This window comes from Hypomesus transpacificus, unplaced genomic scaffold (assembly GCF_021917145.1).
Source record: "Hypomesus transpacificus isolate Combined female unplaced genomic scaffold, fHypTra1 scaffold_90, whole genome shotgun sequence".
Classification (NCBI taxonomy): domain Eukaryota; kingdom Metazoa; phylum Chordata; class Actinopteri; order Osmeriformes; family Osmeridae; genus Hypomesus; species Hypomesus transpacificus.
The window spans coordinates 344,134-363,120 of NW_025814041.1; the positions used below are offsets into that span (position 1 = coordinate 344,134).

Consider the following 18,987-nt stretch of genomic DNA (forward strand, 5'->3'; position numbering starts at 1 on the left):
TATCAGAATGTTTTGTTCACAGAAACAGCCATACCTATCAAGCTTTAGGTTAAAATGTAGTTTTCTGCTTTGGTTTAGGGTTGTCATGTTTTAGGGTCAGGGTCAGGGCCAAGCCTTCTATTACCCCAGAGAGCCATGAAGATGGAGAAGAAGACAGTGGCGGGGTTGTCAAAAAGATGGCTGGCCCTGGCTGTGGCACAGGCTGTGCTCAGGTCCCAGTAGCTGCACACCTGGTCACACAGTGGGCACATGGTGATGTTGTTGTTACTGTGGCAGATCTCCATGCTAGAGAGGAAGATAGAGAGAGAGAGGGAGAGAAAGAAGAGGATGGGGATAGAGAAAGAGAGGGAGAGAAAGTGAGAGCGGGAGAGGGAGAGAGGGAGTTAGGGAACCAAAATGAACACCATCAATTACATCCTCTCTTTTCTTAATTGCCTCTTCAGAGAACCACTGGTTAATAATACAGTTACCATATCTGCTTTGAATAAAAACACATTGTCTTTGGTTTCTGCATTGGGATCCGAAAAGTGTTTTTTTGTTGTTGGTGTGAGCGGGTGGTAGAAGTCAGGTCTTGCGTCAGTTTGATCTACTAGGTGCTATGTGGATCCACACCAGCGGCCTGTCCCGCCAGCCAAACCACCACGTCTAAATATCCTGGCGGAGATGAGAACCAGGGGGAAGCTGCTTCTCGCTGCTTCGCCAGATGTTGAACATCACAAATCAGATCGTCTCCGTCTGCAGCGAAGCGCACATCCTGCTCTGAGCTTGGCAGCGACTGCCCGTGGGGGACAGGAGGCGCGGGAGGGGGGGGGTGAAAAAGGGAGATGGGGGAGAAGGAGAGGAAGGAGGAGAAGGAGGAGGAGAAAGGAAGAGGGAAGAAGAGGGAAGGAGGGAGAGGAGTAGGAGGAAGAAGAGGAGAAGGGGAGAGGATGAGGGAGAGCCACCTCTACCACATCAATACTTTATTAAAACTACATTATTTATGTCTTCAGGAAGAGAGGGATGATTTAAGAGGTTAGTTGTGAGCCAGGGAACCAGGATAGAGGACCGAGGAGGTTAAGATAGAGGAAGCCAAGATGGAGGAGGCTCAGATGGAGCAGGTGAAGACAGAGTAGGCTAGGAGAAAAGAGGCTAGGAGAGAGGAGGCTATGACCAAGGAGGCTAGGATAGAAGAGGCTTGGACAGAGAAGGCTAGGATACAGTCTTAAAGCAGTCTTAGAGCAGTCTTAAAATTGGCTGAGGAACCTGGCTGGGTTAAAAGCCTTTTAGTGATGGATATCAATGTTATTAAAGTATTTCTCTCAATGTCATAATAATGGTTAATGTTCATTTATTTTACTTGTTTGTATGTTTTTGCCTTTCAAGTTTTCCTAGTGAACTCATGTAACTAAATGTTACCTGTAGTGTCTTCATCAGTATATTCAGGGTTAGAGAACTATTTTAATGCAGATCAGTTGATATGCAACTAGGAGTCCTAATGACAGTCTCAGGGTGAAACTGAGTTAGGGTACAGTTTGGTAAATGTATGGTAAGCTACCCATGTATTCACAGGTGGACATTAAAAGGTCCCATAACATGACATTTTCACTTTAGGAGGTTATTTAACGTTAATATGAGTTCCCCTAGCCTGCCTTTGGTCCTCCAGTGGCTAGACATTTCAATAGGTGTAAACCAAGCCCTGGGTATTCTTCTCTGCCTTTCAGAAAATGAAAGCTCAAACACTCGGTTTTGAAAATGTTCCTATTATGACGTCACAATAGGGAAGGTTACCTCCCCCTTTCTTTGCTTGCCCGCACAGAGAATTTGGCCCACCAATGAGAAAATTAGCTGTGACCGTGCGAGCGCGATATTACTTTTTTCCTCGAGAGACATCATGGCTTGCAAACGACCAAAGCCTCTTTCTTTCCTTATAACATTTAAAGCTACAGACACAGAAACGGCACGTCCAGAGGAAAGCTCATTGTGAGACTGCTCGTAGTGGCTGTAATTCTGCACCAAGGCTGAATTTCTGGAAAAAGATACAGTATAAGGGGACCACTAAGGCCTATATAAAAGCATCCAAAAACAGCATGTCATGGGATCTTTAACACTTCCTTGTTACCAACATACTACACAACAAGTCCCAAACATAAGACATCCAATTACACGGGCAGTATGTTGATCTCTGACCTGGGAATGTTGTCGTTGACGGTGGCACAGCCGTACAGGAAGACAATGACACCAACCACAGAGGCGGGAATCAGCATCTGGGTGTAGAGGCCCAGCCAGGCAAAGTACAGGCCGATCTTCTCCCCAAAATACTTCCTAGGAAGGGACAGGAGAAAAGCTATCAGGACATCAGCTCTTACTCACAGTGAAGGAGAACAGAGGTATAAACTAATCCTACCAGACTACTTCCACTACCAGACTACAGTTACTTATACTACCAGACTACTGCTTACAGACCACATAACATCTACAACTAGACTATCCAGAGCGACTTACAGTAAGTACATGGACATTCGCCCCGAAGCAAGTAGGGTGAAGTGCCTTGCCCAAGGACACAACGTCCATTTGCACGGCCGGAATTTAACCGGCAACCTTCTGATTAATAGCCCGATTCCCTAACCGCTCAACCATCTTACCCCATCTGACTACTTATAATACTAGACTACTGTAATACTAACAGACTACTTCTACTATCAGACTACAGAACTTATAATATTTGACTACTAATGCCACCATACCACTAATGCTACTTCACAAAGGACATGACTGTCGGTCTACAGTATGTTACTTATGACCGGCAGCTGACAATCAGACAATAGTATTAACAGTGTGTATTAATATGACATTTTTATTGGTTTGATTCACATTTCACTTGAAGTCCTACCTGACCAGGCCGATGGGCTGGTACTTGTAAAATACACTGTAACTGGCCCACTCCTCATACAAGAGCTGAGACAGACATAGGAAAACAAGAAAAATACAGAAGTTCAAAAAAGTGACGGCATGTATAGAGCTCAGCAGGTAGATATCAACTGCTGATAATTGGACCTCTCTGACCCAAGCTAACTAATCAGTGAGTGGTATCTACCTCAAGTCCACATGAGGTAAACAGTTTCACTGTGAGACACTGAGAGCAGATGGTTGACCTTCCAAGCTTTAAGTGTGCATAACCACATGTGTGTGGATATGTGCGCATGTATGTGTGTGTGTTGATGAGTCATGGAGGGCAAATATAGGTTGCCAGGGTGCAATTTCTTGAAGCCAGGTTACCCCTTACTGCTCTCCACCCCCTGACTCCCCTCCCCCCTCCCCCCCTTACCCTCAAAAACCAACAGATGCCAGGTATGCAACCGTGGAAATGACAGGGAGCAGTACTTAGGCTTAGGGATGAGAGAGACAAAGAGAGAGAGAGGGAGGGAGAGAGCTGCTAGGTGAAAGAGAAAGACAAGGTGGGAGGCTGTAAAGAGATGGACAGGGAGGGAGGGGAGAGGGTGAGAACACAGTGTACAGTATGAGGGAGACACAGCTGTGTTTTCAATCCAGCTCTGAATGTATGTCACTGTCACTGTCCTCCCCTTCTGTCACATAGTATAGCACCCGTCTTCTATGTTTGTCTATGTCTATGTGTGTGTGTGTGTGTGTGGTGTGTGCATGGGAGCGTGGTGTGTGTGAATATGTGTGTGTGTGTAGTGTGTCTGTGTGGGAGTGGGTGGAGGGGTCTCACACTGGTCCCATATCAAACCATAAATGTATACTTGAACATATGCCTTCAAACTTGTGTCACTACTAGGCTTTGCAAAAACTTGAACTGGAATACTGTAACCCTACACTGGACATATTAAATGTAGCCAGTGACATGTACAATATGTGGGTAGTGGAACATACATGGTACAAGTCACAACCTCAATGACCTGCAACACTTTATTTAAGCCAAGACACACACACACATTCCTGTAACACAGTCCACCACTGGGCCCAAATACACACACACAGCTTTACATACTGCATACACATACATGTAAGTATTTATATACTGTGTACACACACAGACACATACGCACATTCTAGTGTCAGTCTATCAGTCTCAATGTATCCCCTTGAATTATGTGGCTTCATAAACTCATTTCTGTACATCCAAAACAAGAGTATTACTCAACCTATTCTATGCTGATACAATTTAATCCATAATCCATATACACTGTGTCTTCACTGGAGGGAACCTCCCAGGCACCATAATAGTTATCACCTGAGACAGAGACCTGCAGACATCGTTAAACTGAACTTTTTGCAGAGGTTCAGCCAGCAGACAGTCATCCTGGTCTTGGTCCTATCTCTTAAGGCCACATGGGAACGCCCTTGTCTCCGTGGAACGCCCTCTACGAGCTCTCCGTCAGCCCTCGGAGAGCCTCGGAGAGCTTGAGGTGCACCTCCTGAATTTTCAAACTATCCGTCGTAATTTCGGAGAGCTACGGAGAGCTACGGAGACCCCCTTGGCTGTGATTGGTCAGTATTTAGAACCGCTTGCGTCAGGGGCGGGGGTGGGGTTGCCATTATAAACAGGAGGAACAGAATCCTTTGACCGCCATTGCTGTGCGTTTTTACAATTCATATTTCAGCTAAACAGTACATGTAAATCAGCATTTGAATTAAAATGTGACGAGAAATGGGCAGTGTAGTTGCTGAAAATGTGCATATTTTATTGATGAAACGGCTAATTTGTAAATTTGCTCCGACTTCTTGGTACCCTAGGTACATAAACAGTCGACGACGTCTTACAAAAAAACGTTGCGCCACCTACTCTTCTGGCGGTGAATTGTTTTCAGCACCCACAGCCTACGGAGAACCATAAACGCATATATCCGTCTGTATCCGTGCTTATCCGTGCGCCCGCCCATCCGTTGGGATCCGCCATCCCAACAGAGACGCAGAAGCATATTTCGGCCTTTATCTCTCCCCCTCTGGACTCGAAAGATTAACTAAGTCCACAGCCCAGATCTCTCTCTGCCTCTATGTCTTTCTTTCTGTGTTTCCTTATCTGTCTCTCTCTGTGTGTGACTCTCTCAGAGCCTATTTATATATCTATATATCTCTCAGACTCCCCTTCTCTATTACTCCCCCCCCCCCCCTCTCCCTATATTTCTCTCTCCGCGTCTACAGTATGTCTCATTTTTAGATCAATTTGCCGTCAGTCTATCTCAAACACAAAAACACCGTCTCCCTCTCATTTAGGTCAGATCTGCACCTCTGTGCGTGTGCCTGGTCCTTGTCCATGTGTGTCTTCCACTCATCACTGTTTCAGAGCTGACAGAGGACACATGCCTGCATGATTCTAGTTCCTCTGGTGTGCCTTCATGTTCATTCCCCGGTGCCCTGCTCCTCTCAATCCCTGCCCTCTGACACAGACACATACATGGATGGATGAATGAGAAGATGTGTGGGTAGACAAATAGATGTGTATTCAAATGGATGGTTGAATGATGATGGATGGGTTGATGAGTATATGGACCAATTAATGAATGGAAGAGATATTGAATAAATGACCAACCTACCAGCATAGTGACCATCCTCCCACCATAGTAACCATACTACCATGTCACCACCATAGTGACCTGCCTACCTAAGTTATTAGCATAGTAACCACCTTACTACCTTAGTAACCACTCTCTTTCTTGTAAGTCGCTTTGGATAAAAGCGTCTCCTAAATGAATAAATGTAATTGTAAATTTAAACCATTCTACCTCCGTAGTGACCATTCGTCCACCATAGTAATCATCCTACCATGTTACCACAAGGGAGGCCATCCTATCATCCTATTACCATAGTAACTTGAGGCTCAGAGAGAGCATATCTAAAACATGGCTACATGTGTTCTCTTAACAGAAACACAAGGTTGTTATCACAATGAATCACTACACTCAATAAAAATAAATTAATTTTATCAGCTCCAATTACATGAGCTGCATCAGGATATTAGGTATGTGCCAACAAAACAGGAGAATGCAGTAGATTTAGACCACGCCAAGACAACACAGATGGTGGTGAAGATAAGAGACGAACAAGAATCAGCTTGGCAGCGCTTGTCTTTAACCGCACACGCACACACACACGCACACACACACACACACACACACAAGAAAACACACTCACCAGCAAACACAGACACAGATAATCACACACACACATATGCACCCCTCTTCTCGGTCTCCTGCCAAGCTGGGCTTATTGTAATTGTTGCCAGAGGGGCTGGGGATAAAATGGGGGGCTGACATCCACTTCCCAGAGAATTCCTCAATTTCAGATCATTATTCTGGCCTTCAATGAGAGGGCACCCCCCCCTGCTCCAGATGGTTCCTCAGCATAACATTAACACAACGATGTTGATACAAGTGTTTATACTAATAGGTACATTGCCATGATGCTTTGGTTTCATGTTGTTTCTTATCCTGGTGTAAAAAGTTCACTGAGATCCACGACTCATACTGAGATCTCACAACTCAAAATCCATGATAAAAAGCCACGTCGCTACCATCATTGTCATATACTCAATAAATATGACATTTTAAACTTTGTGAATCTGATAAAGCACTCAAATGTCTGCTTACTTTTTAAAATAATTCACAATGCTGCATCTCCCCCCTTGAAAAAATATGTTGTACATATTGTCTGTACATATATGTGTCTGAGAAGTCATCAAGAACAACAAGATCTGTTACAAGGGGTGAATGTAGTATACCCTGACGCAAAACTGCATTTGGGAAGTCATCATTTTCTTGCACTGCCATGACTCAATGGAATACTCCAACAGACATTATTTAATGTATAACTCCCCATGCCTTCTCACATCTTGCAAAGTATTGGCTACTGTCAATACAAGAGTGTACACATTTATGAATTGTTGAATTTGTGTTGTGTTTGTGTGTGTGTTTGGGGGCAGCTTGACCTGTCTTTTTGAATCTGCTTCCATGTTTCTATTTATCTATTTTTTTCACGTTGTCTCTTTATCATTATTGGCCTTGTTCTGTTTTTTTTATTCTGTTATAATGTCTTTTATTTTCAAATTTTTATTTATTATTTCCTATATTAATTTTTCTATGTCCCATTCCATCAACCTGCCCAGGGACTACAGGTGGAAAATAGCAATCTGGCACAATGCATATTCTCTTGTTGTACAAGATTAATGTTTTTTTGTGCGCTGTCCTGTCTTTAAATAAATACAATACATAATATAATATAATAGTAAGCCGTAACACAGAGTTTTGTAGAACACTAATACACACATTTGTGTACACGTTCATGAACATGCACCCACACACATTTATAAACAAAGAATCAGCTACTACCCCAGCCTCAGCCCAAGCTCTTTCTCTATCTCTACCTCAATCTCTATCCCTGTCCCTAACCCAAATCCTATCCATACTTATCCCTATCCCAGGCTGTGGGCGAATGCTGCAATGCTAGCTAACTATGTCAATGACGAATAACAGCAATCACTTGCTAACTGGACCCATCTGTTTCCATTAGCAATGCTAACAATGCAAACAAGTGTTGCTTGAAGTTTCTCAAAAACGGGAATGCGGCCTTGAAAAGCCATCAGGATAAATCAACTTCTGAATGTACTGAAGGGAATGGTCAAGTCAAGAACATTGGTTATTTACCTGAGCTGTCCCTAGAACACAACCACAGAGATGTTGTCATGAGTCTCTGAGTAGTTATGGAGTGATGAGTAGGACAATAGATCTCACTCACCTTCCTGTCATTGGGCTCTGCATCTCCTTCTATATCTCCCTGCAAAACACATGAAACAGAGTTATGCAGGCTTGCATGCTGGCATGGCCTGTGGTTCGTTTCCAGCAGGGGCTTCTTCAGCTTCAGCCTGTGGCAAACTGGATTACATCATAGGTTTTATGAAGAATTTACAGTCATGAGGGTCACATTCATGGCAGACAAGACCACTTAGTCAAGTTACCCCAGCGCAAAACGTTTTGCTGATTCAGCACCAGATGGGACATTAGCCTCTCATGGGAGGAGGACCAGAACTGACATTCACATGATCAAACTCCCTTAATCAGGAAATGCAATGGCAAGACTGTTGTATAATTATCACACCAAGGTCGAGTACTGATACCAAACACTGTCAGATTCTCTGGTACTCTTGATTTGTTCAACCCACCGTAAGGAGGGATCCGATAAGTGCCAACAATGAGTCAAATTGAATGCACCTCAAATACATTACAATGCCTCATGAAACAGGCTTACTTTACACAGGGCTGATTTGTACGCATTTGCCGTGAGACGCATTTCAACCATTTTATCACACTCTCACGCAACACCTTGTATCTGTTATGCATTTCAACCACTTCTCACGCTGAGAAGTAAGGGATAACTTGTCCCGCTATATACAATTAATGGACGAGGCGCAGATTTCTGCCGACTTGATAGTTGTCTAAAAAACATCACCAGTGGTTTATCAGCTTGCTGCCACAGTAGATTCCTTGTTTGTGTTGTGGCATCACGAGAGGTTGTGTGGTAGAGGGTCGTTATATTTCTCTCCAGGAGTGGCTACCATGGCACAAGATGGCTGACGGGAGAACTACATCTCCCAGAATGCACCACGCAGACAGGTGCAAATGCATCAGCCCTCTGATTGAAGCGGGAGATCAGGTTTGGGAGAGAGAATACAAAAGAGTGGACCCACACACCAAGCAGGGCGGAGCGTACCTGGCACAAACTGAGTTCGATGCCAGAGGAACTTCTATCTTGTGTATACCATTGGTAGAATCAAAATGAGAAGCAACTTTGTGAAGACTATGTTTTGCTTTCAAATAACTTATGTTTGCTTCCTGAAATTTTTTTGTTGCCGTTTTTTGTGTTGGTGATTAAACTGGTTTCTTTGTTTGAACGCACATTCCGGTTGTGACCCACTGCCCTACACCCTGCTTAGTGGTCCAGCCTGTTTGACCACAGTGTGACTTACATTGACTTACATGGCAAATAAAGCTCATTCTGATTCTTATTCTGATTCTTCTCAGCGTGAGAAATTGTTGAAATGTGTGAGAAAATACAAGGTGTTGCATGAGTGCTTGAGAAAGACTTGAAACAGCAAATGCGTGAGACTTGAAAGCCCTGTGCATATCAAAAGTACAACAGAAAATGAAGGATCAGAAGTGCATCTCTTGTGAGGTTAGTGTTATCAGGCTGTGTTGTACTCACATCATGCAGAGGGTAGGCTGCAGTGTAGACTCCGCGGCCTAGCAGACTGGTGATGCCTGAAGGAAGGAACCACGCGTACAGAGAGGTTAAACACCACATCATATGTTCATTTAGCAGATGCTTTATCCACAGAGGGAGGGGGGCAGGGGGGTTGGGGGCAAAATGGTCTACCACTGAGCTATACCAGATCAAATGGGGGGGGGGGGTGGTCTGCTATGTCTGTGCTTCTCACTATGGTCCTACCACAGATGACACTGGAGAGGTGCATCTATGGGCTGTAATGAAATGCAATACAGTTGATTCTATTAATCCCAAAGGATATTCAAGTTTAACTTGAATGGTTATACTACAGACTACACTGTTGAGACACGTAGAGACTGTTAAGCGCTGTAATGTAAACATGCTGTCTTTCAAGGAGGGCAGGCATTGCTGGCGTGGGTGATAACTGACATGTCTCAAAACAGTTTGAGTCTCAGTTTATGACCCAGGCGGTCTAAAGGGGGGGGTCCTAATCATGTCCCACAGAGATTCCAATCTATTGACAAGTGCACACACACACAAACACACACCAATACAACAAGATATTACAAAGACAAACTCACGGTTTGACTTACCCATACTATACTTGGCCTTGGTGCATTTTGTACGTTTTAATACTTCAAAAACCTGATAGATATACAGGAGAGGAGAGCAGATTAAACAGAGAAGAACAGGGCCGCCCGTATTCACAAAACATTTAATCTAACCACTAAGAGATCTCCTAAAAAGCAGTAAAAGTCCCTCTGAAAACATTCACAAAGCTGCTGAGACCGACTTGTACTAAATAATGGGGAGAAGTCTTAAACTAAGACAAAGGGCAGGGTTGATGCTGTTGCTATGGACGATGTCAACATTAATATGCCCACAGTGATTTGCTAATAGGGGATGGATCTCTGTATATGATTTCATCATAGAAATATTGTAGAACAAGGTATTTTGTTGCGATTTGCAATGTTTTGAAAATTAAGATTTTAAGATTTTGTCATAAAGCACTGTGCAAAGATATGTACAGTACATCTTAAAAAAAATGTCTCCAAATTGTGTGAAAGGCCAGTTTTTGTCGTTTTTTGTATTAGCGGGGGGAAATTAGGAGTCCTAAAATTAGGACTGACACTTTATTTTTTAAAGTTTCTCCTAAATGGACAAGATAGGAGCTATTTTTTGTCTTAAAGGGGCGATTGACTGTTTTTTTTTGGTATTTCACACTGTTCCTTTAGGTCTCCGAATAGGGTATGTAACATTGGTTGGGTTGAAAATGGCCCGGGTGCTGTTCTATGCCCCCTGATAGATCCTCTGAAAAAACACTAGCTTTTCTCCTTTTATGGTATGCTCATTAATATTTAGATAAGCTGCGCGCTGATTGGTTGGTTTTCAACAAGTGAAGCTGGGGAGCAAAAACGCAACACGGCCAACAGCAGCACTTGCTGAAACACCGAAATTGGAGACTTGAAATAAAAACGCGCAAATAAATCTATTGTGTCTACACAACACTGTTTTCAAGAGATTGACTACATTTCATTTGAAATGATAACATTACTTGTTTCCACTTCTGTTGTTGAAGCAAACTGGATTGACTTAGGTGGGTAGAACGTTAGGCTACAGCTTAGAAACCAAACCATATCGTGATTTTACTCGGCTTCAGTTAGCTAGTTCTAGATATTTTGCTGAAAAATAACATGACAAAGATCTGGACAAACATGCATCGTGAATTGTAAAACACAGGTTATTTATTTGAATAAAACACAGTCAGGAACATGAAACAACATTAGCCCCATTGCCAATAAACTAGGCTAAATTGTTCTACCTATGCTCTTGCGTTAGCAAGCTAAACTTGTTTACATGCCTACATCCTGGGTGTTACTAGTAAGTTACTAGCAATGCTAACGTATCCTGTTTCTGCACCTGCCTTTCTCCAGTTTTTTCAAATAGATTATCTAGATAGGCGTTAGCAATAAGCCAGACTGTTGTTCGTTTTCTGGCTATTTTTTCGGAAGCTTCCCTTCTAATGCCGACTACAGCTAGTCCAGCTAGAATCATTTGATGTGTGTAGAAACATATTAAGCATTCTACCTGGTATGCTATATACAGGACACGCTAGCATTGCTAATAACTGTTAGCACAACATCATACTGTTCTTATAGCTTGCAGTTGCAATGAGCATACGGTCGGAACAGCACCTCTTTCCAGGTTCAGCTTCCTAGCAAATCCTGCTTGAAATTGTCCAAGGTTGTCAAAACTGTCTTGGGTGAAATGTTCAGAGCAAATGAATGATTGTCGAATGAGTGTCGAACTTCAACGGGATCTTCTCATAGACAACAGCAGCCATGCCTGTCGAATGTTTCGGCTCCTTGGGAAGACTGTGAGTGTTAGGCCGAATCCCAATACTCCCCCTTACCCCTTCCCCTTACCCCTTCCCCTTAGTTTTGCGCCTTTCCGTGAGAGCTAGTGGTGTCCCAATACTCTTTTGGAGCTAGGGGAAGGGCTAAGACTAAGGGGTATACACCCCTTAAAACCAAGTAAGATCGGGAGCTTACTTGAAACCTAGGGCTATGTGAAAACTGCGCGACCGGCAACCATGGCGACCAAATCATCCAGAGAGTCCGATAAATGTTATATTATCGGCTTAATTAATTGATTAAAAAATTATGACAGTCTTGTTTTGTGTTATATACAGTCATGAACATATATATTTGCAACCATTTTCCTAATTGAAACATTTCTAAAAATCGCTAGTTTGGTACGTTAACGTTATTGTTCTGAATTGCACAACAGTCCCGCATTTCTTTGACTAGCATGTCTACAGTTCTAAGTAAACTCCATTAGCAGCGAATTTCGTTTAATATCAGTGCATAACGCTACTTGCTTTGGAGATCGATCGATCGACACGTGCTAGATGACGTACCTGTAACCAAGTGGCGTCCCATTTCCTAGGGCAATGTAGCCCTTACCCCTTACTTTCGAGGGGCAAGGGGAAGGGGTAAGTTAAGGGGAAGGGGTAAGGGGAAAGGGTAAGGGGGAGTATTGGGATTCGGCCTTAGCCTTCCCTGTACAGCCTGGAACACAGCATTTACGACCGTGGTCCAGTTTCAATATCCTTGTTATAATTCGAAATGTTCTTCTTTGTAATTGTTGAGAATTTATTTGTTACAATAGATTATTCACAAAGAAAGGTTAATAATAAGTTAACATTAAGATTGACAGTTCATGTGTGAAATACATAAGTGGTTAAAAACAGACAGACAGTTAAAATGTCATTGGATTTGGGATTTGTATTGATTGGGACTTCATTACCCAAGATGCACTGATTTAGTGTAATGTACGTGATACATGCAAAGGTTTATGTTTTGGCGAGAAGCCATTTTGTTGATTATTGCTGAGCAAGCACATAGCACACACTGTATTTTAGGCTACTCTTTTATTTCAGTAAAATTGCAAAATAGAAGCAACGTCTCGCTTCGTTATTCATAGAGTCTAAGAAGATAAATGTACAACAGTAATTCCTTATAAGTAGCCTACACAGAGCAGCGCCCAGTTAGTATCGGAGATAGACGCTACCTCGGGCTGGTCTGGATGTACATTTTGGGGCGTGACAAAGATACAGGCTGTGTCTACTACCGCGCACTTGTGCACTTCGAGCACTGACTTTCAGTGCTTAGGGCGTTTCACTCACAAAACCAGAATAATTCAGTGCACTGAAAGTACCCGGATGGCGCACTGCAAACGGTCCAAAAAAACTGTGTACAACAATGGACACTACTCGCCCTAAACGGGCGCCATCTTGGCTACGTAGCGGAAAAGGAGGAGCCCTTTCTGCAGCTTTTTCCACTTGAGTGGAGAAGCGCGTTCATTTTGGCAGGTTTTGCGGGTGTGGCGAGCAGATTTGCGTCCGTCACTTCCACCAAGTGTTTAACGTAGCAGTGTTCCATTTGAGACAGCACTTATCAGCGACGGAGTGCACTGAATATGTAAGTGCACTGTTTTGCAGTGCACTTCATAAAGTGCGCGGTAGTAGACACAGCCACAGACCAGAGCCAAAAAGGGCGGTCCCCCGTCACACTGGTGGCTTTGTTGAAAAGCTAGCGTATTACAGCCACATTTTTTCTTTTTGAGATTTGCATAGGAAAGAGGTGTCAATGGACTTTGATATTCACTGTATGTTCATTTTACCCACCGAACTGTCGTTATTCAACTATGACAAGGTAAAATCGGTTTTGCAATCAATCGCCCCTTTAAGATGTTTTGTTAATATGGCCCCTGGACATTACCTACATGGCCAACAAGGCTAGACTTACGTCTAAATCAACATCTGAATGATGTTATTCGCCATGAATGTTTGCGCAAACAAGGAATTTACTTTGGCAGGGAGGTGCATACATTAAACAAATAGGAAAAGAAATAGGAATATTGAAACTTAAATATGTGGACTAACTATACAAAAGGAGCAAAGTCTAGCTAATACTAAGGGGGGTCTAGCTAATACTAAGGGGAACAAAAAATAAAACAAAATATAAAATATAAGTGGCCCTATTTTAAAATCTAACCTAAAAATACAGATAGTGCAAACGATACAATAGTGCAAATTGAAATGTGCAGGGTGTCATTGTGCAGATTGTGATTTAAAGTCAGTGTGAGTCCTTGGCCTTGTTAAAGAGGCCAACAGCGGATGGGAAGAAACTGTTCTTGTGGCGTGAGGTTTTGGTCTTGATGGACCGCAGCCTTCTGCCGGAGGGGAGTAGCTGGAACAGGGAGTGTCCAGGGTGGGAGGGGTCGGCCACAATCTTCCTTGCTCGACTCAGGGACCTCGAGGTGTGCAGATCCTCGAGGGAAGGCAGATTGCAGCCGATCACCTTCTCAGCAGTGCGGATGATACGCTGCAATCTGCTCTTGTCCTTGGCAGTGGCAGCAGCGTACCAGATGGTGATAGAAGAAGTGAGAATGGACTCAATGATGGCTGTGTAGAAGTGCACCATCATTGTCTTTGGCAGGTTGAATTTCTTCAGCTGCCGTAGGAAGTACATCATCTGTTGTGCTTTTTTAGTGAGGGAGCTGATGTTCAGTTCCCACTTGAGGTCCTGGGAGAGGATGGCGCCCAGGAAGCGGAAGGACTCCACAGTGCTGACTGGGAGTCACTCACGGTGATGGGGGTGAGTGGGGCTGTGTTCTTCCTGAAGTCCACAACCATCTCCACTGTCTTAAGAGCATTGAGCTCTAAGTTGTTCTGGCTACACCAAGTCACCAGGTTGTCCGCTTCCCACCTGTAGTCAGACTCGTCCCCGTCAGAGATGAGCCCAATAAGGGTGGTGTCGTCCGCAAACTTCAAGAGTTTGACAGACGGATGACTCGAGGTGCAGCTGTTGGTGTACAGGGAGAAGAGCAGAGGAGAAAGCCCTGAGGAGATCTGGTGCTGATGGACCGGGAGTCAGAGACTTGTGTTCCCAGCTCAACGCACTGCTTCCTGTCAGACAGGAAGTCTGTGATCCACCTGCAGGTGGGGTCGGGCACGTTCAGCTGGGAGAGCTTGTACTGGAGCAGGGCGGGGATGATGGTGTTGAAGGCCATGTTAACGGCATCATCCACCGACCTGTTGGCTCTGTAGGCAAACTGCAGTGGGTCCAGGAAGGGGTCTGTGATGGATTTGAGGTGTGCCAGCACAAGGCGCTTAAAGGACTTCATTACCACAGAGGTCAGGGCGACAGGTCTGTAGTCATTAAGTCCTGTTGGCCTTGGCTTTTTGGGCACAGGGATGATGGTGCAGGACTTGAGACAGGCTGGCACATGGCATGTCTCCAGGGAGGTGTTGAAGATGTTGGTAAACACAGGAGACAGCTGGTCAGCGCAGTGCTTGAGGGTGGCAGGAGAGACAGAGTCCGGCCCGGCTGCTTTGTGGGGGTTCTGTCTCTTGAAAAGTCTGTTAACTTCACCCTCCTGAATGGAGAGGGTCGTCACAGTAGGGGGGGGAGGGGGGAGGCCTCACGGGTGGAAAGGGGTTGTTCAGGACTGTCCAATTGTCTTTCAAATCTACAGTAGAACTCATTCAGGTCGTTGGCCAGGCGGGAGTAAATAGTCATTACTACAGGACACCAGATTTTCTATGAACCAATGTAACTTTGGCTTTGGATTGAAAACACTTAAAAAAACTTTCTATAGACAAAGTTAACAGTGCGTTACTTAATGTCTGCAACTGTGGATATTTAGACTAAAGCGAGGTCTTTAAAGAGACGTGCAGTACTTACAATGGAACTTCTTGTTTTACTGTCAAAGAAGGAGTCTCTGTCGGACAGATCAAACCTTTTGACAAAAGCCAGAAAAAAAGAAAGAAAGAAAAAGAGCAGAGTTTAAGTTGGTGAACACAGATAATCTAGTGTTAGATCAGAAGATGATAAACACTGTGGCTGGAGCTTTTATCCCATTGAGGGTTACTGAAAAACATCTAGAGAGGCTCTCAAGTCCCTGGCTGCCAGGTCCATCAACAGCCTCAGATGCCCTGGTCCTGGAGGGGTCACCCGAGGGACAGGGGCACCCATAAGTGTCAGGGGGGTCACCCATGGAGAGAGGAGTGGGGGTACACACATTGGGGGGTGGGGGGGTTATTAGTAGCTATGGAGCAGGGGATTATTTTGCACCAGGGATGGAGTAGCATGTGGTTTTAGCATAGACCACTGAAATTACCCTCTCCAGCCAATCTTTCAATATAATAGCACAACAACCACAGTGACGATGGCATACCCTCACGGACGAAAACAGTCCTGTTAAAGCTTCTGCTTTCCATAAATACTGCCATTCTGCTAGATGAGGCGATAAGTCTTTGTTTTGAACATTAAACATAACATGGAGATATTGGGCTGCCCCTTCCTGGAGGAGTTACACAACCATGGTCACAATCTGACAAACCACTGACTCCCGCCCTCCCTATCTTTGTCACTCTTTTCAGGAATTTGTATGTACCATTATGTGTGCTGTTTTCCTCTTCAATAAATACTTGATAGTACTCCTTGATACTTCACTATTCACTGATATGACACAATTTCCAGATTGTGGGAAGTTACCAGCCTTCCAGTACTTTGGTTGACATTCAAATACATATAAATTAATCAGAGAATATGAGGGCTTTCTTCTATCCTCAATATGTGTCATCAGGAATATGCCATATGTTGGAAACCATATGCCACCAGTTGGACATGTATCTAATGCTGCTTCAGGAAAGAAGAACTAGAACAGAAACTAAATGTAAACAGCTGCATATTGTGTTCTGATATCCATCCATTTGACCATTATATCATATTATTATGAAAAACACAAATAATACACATACCACTCCTACTACTACTCCTATACAAACATAAATAATAACAATAATTATAAAAATACATATTAAGCCCACTCACAGGTGTTGCTTTTCCCTGGAGAAGGTATAGGACAGGTGCTTGATGTTGTGTGTCTGGGTCTCGTCTACATTGGGGTGTAGAGGTTCAGAGGCCTTGCTGATCAACGTGTTGATCTTCTCCAACACACTGCTGCCTTGCTTTATCTCATACACCTACACAACAACAACAACATCGAGATGAGGGAGACATGAAGCTGCATACAGCACCAAATGAAGCATAGCGCAAGTTCAGTCAGGCAAGACCGATCCCTGCACTCGGGCATACTCGATAATGTACACTCTCACTCCTCCCGCTAAGAGTGCTCTACTTCCTCTGTTCCTATGTTGGGCTTTCATTTGGGTTCACTTCGAGTTGCGCTCCCGTCTGTCAATTAACGCTGTCACATGATCCCGTGCCTTTTAAATACGAGTCTCTCCCTGTGTAGTTTGTCCATGCTATCAAGTGCGCGACCCTCCACCTCCCCGTCGCCACCCGGTTCCTTGTCTGCTCTTCGACTCGTTGGTCGTCGGCTGCCGCCACCGCCACCAGTGTCTGGAATCCGTGGGGGATTCTTCTTCGGATGTTGGGCAGGCGTAGCCTGGTCCTAACCAGACCCTCGTACATTTCATTTGTACAGAGGGTCTGGGATTGCTCCATTGACAAACGTTAACTTCCTTGAAGGTGGGTCCTCTGTTGAAGTTTAAAACTATTGGATCTGCCCAGAGCCACTCTGATTTGCCATAACCAATCGCAAGCGTTCTCCTTAGCCAACTTCTTCACCACTACTGTAACGGAGCTAGCTGCCGTAGCTGGAAAATCAAACTTTTCCCGAACCCCGTGGGGAGGAGGGCCACAACATCATGGCCACCAACAAAACTCAGCAAGGAATGTTCTTGTTCCGGCTTTAACCTATGGATATTCGGCAGCGTTGCCACAACTGCAGAATAGCTTCGCTCGCATCTTTCTCCGCTGCCATTACTGAACTACTCAAACTAGTGCACGACATTAGCGTCATCGTTCTCAGCCACTCCCTCTGTTCGCTGATTGGACCTACAAAAAATGTGTTTCTGAAAACCGACTTCAAAGTCAAACTCCCAGACCTAGTACAGAAGCAAAATCCAAATTGAGCGGAAGTACGTAGGAGGGCAGAGCCAGGCTAGGGCAGGCGCCTGTTGATCTATAATTCCCCGGGGTCTAAGCTCCAAACATTGTAGTACATTTATCATTCTGTAATAAACATCTTTCACTCATCCCAGGTCTCTCCTGATTGAACTACTATCAACATGATCAAATACCATATGCAGAACTAAATACTACTGAGGGCAACCACATGCATTTAACAGATCCATTTGCCCATAGAGACATTCATTTAAAATGGATTTAAACCAGAAACCTCTTGATCTGTAGTCAAAGACTCTGAGCTGTACTCATGTCCCAGGTTACGCATTTTGATCCTTGGGGACTATAGCAGCAGTAATGGGTTAGAGGTTTGTTATAAGCTTATTTTCAACATACTTTTTTCGTGGGCATCTTTAGCTTCATGAATTCCGCCTCGCGACACAAGATGTTCCATGGAGCATGGATCTTCACGAAGCCAATACCAGGAGTCCTGCTCTGGATCAAAAACACAATAGTTTCTCTGCTTAACTTTATTGTTCACATATGTGTAGGCATGATACTCTTTGGTTGCATGTACAGTATATACATACACTGTAGGCTTAAACACTGTTAATCTGTGTGGGCAAACATACATTTTGTAAGGCTGGGTGTCAACCTGCCCCAATCTCTCATATGCTAAAATCTGGAGTTGCTCGACAGGGTCTCAACTTGATGGCTCTCACACCCCATTGTGTAACTTACCGTAGCATTGCTTTATAATTGCTAATATGTTGATAAGAGTGGGTCAAGATTTGGTCTGATTGGTTGTTCTTGTGTATAAAAGGAATTGGGAAGCATTGTTCTATGGATTCTTGATCTCCTGAGACCTTCTCCTCAGGCTTGTCCTTGTACTCCTTCTCCTTCCTCACATCTTGCTTTTCTCTGGTTTACAATAATCATGGTAGCGTAGGTAAGAGTTAACCTTCATTTTGTAACATGTTTGCCCAATTGATTTCAGTCATTTGCAATGTTAATAAATGTTTTTTTCACTTTAACCGTACTTTGACCATTCTTGCTCTGATTTAACCCATTGAGTCAAGTAATTCCATTGGAATTGACATCATTTGATTGATGTTACTGTTTAGTTTTCCATATTCCTTTAAACCATATTAATTAGTTTAGGGATTTAGTTAATTGTTAGTTTTGGTTGTTTGGCCAATATTTAACCCCCTACAGTTTCACAACAGGAGTCTTAATCAGCATCAATATATTTAATACTGTGCATACA

At 43.8% G+C, this 18,987-nt stretch overlaps 1 protein-coding gene across 8 annotated transcripts in view; it reads right to left on the reverse strand.

Moving 5' to 3' along the window:
- The window catches only part of LOC124466296 (anoctamin-1-like), an 84,310-nt gene that overhangs the window by 46,271 nt on the left and 19,052 nt on the right, over positions 1-18,987 (reverse strand). For 5 of the 8 annotated variants that reach the window (XM_047018090.1, XM_047018088.1, XM_047018089.1 and 2 more), the window contains 9 exons: positions 18,117-18,215; positions 16,623-16,774; positions 15,471-15,525; positions 9,813-9,864; positions 9,199-9,254; positions 7,735-7,773; positions 2,873-2,937; positions 2,170-2,304; positions 125-285 (listed from right to left, as the gene is read on the reverse strand). In XM_047018090.1, the coding sequence (XP_046874046.1) occupies positions 125-285; positions 2,170-2,304; positions 2,873-2,937; positions 7,735-7,773; positions 9,199-9,254; positions 9,813-9,864; positions 15,471-15,525; positions 16,623-16,774; positions 18,117-18,215 (814 nt within the window). The remainder of the gene's footprint in view (positions 1-124; positions 286-2,169; positions 2,305-2,872; positions 2,938-7,734; positions 7,774-9,198; positions 9,255-9,812; positions 9,865-15,470; positions 15,526-16,622; positions 16,775-18,116; positions 18,216-18,987) is intronic. The other 3 variants (XM_047018092.1, XM_047018091.1, XM_047018093.1) reach the window with 2 other exon arrangements.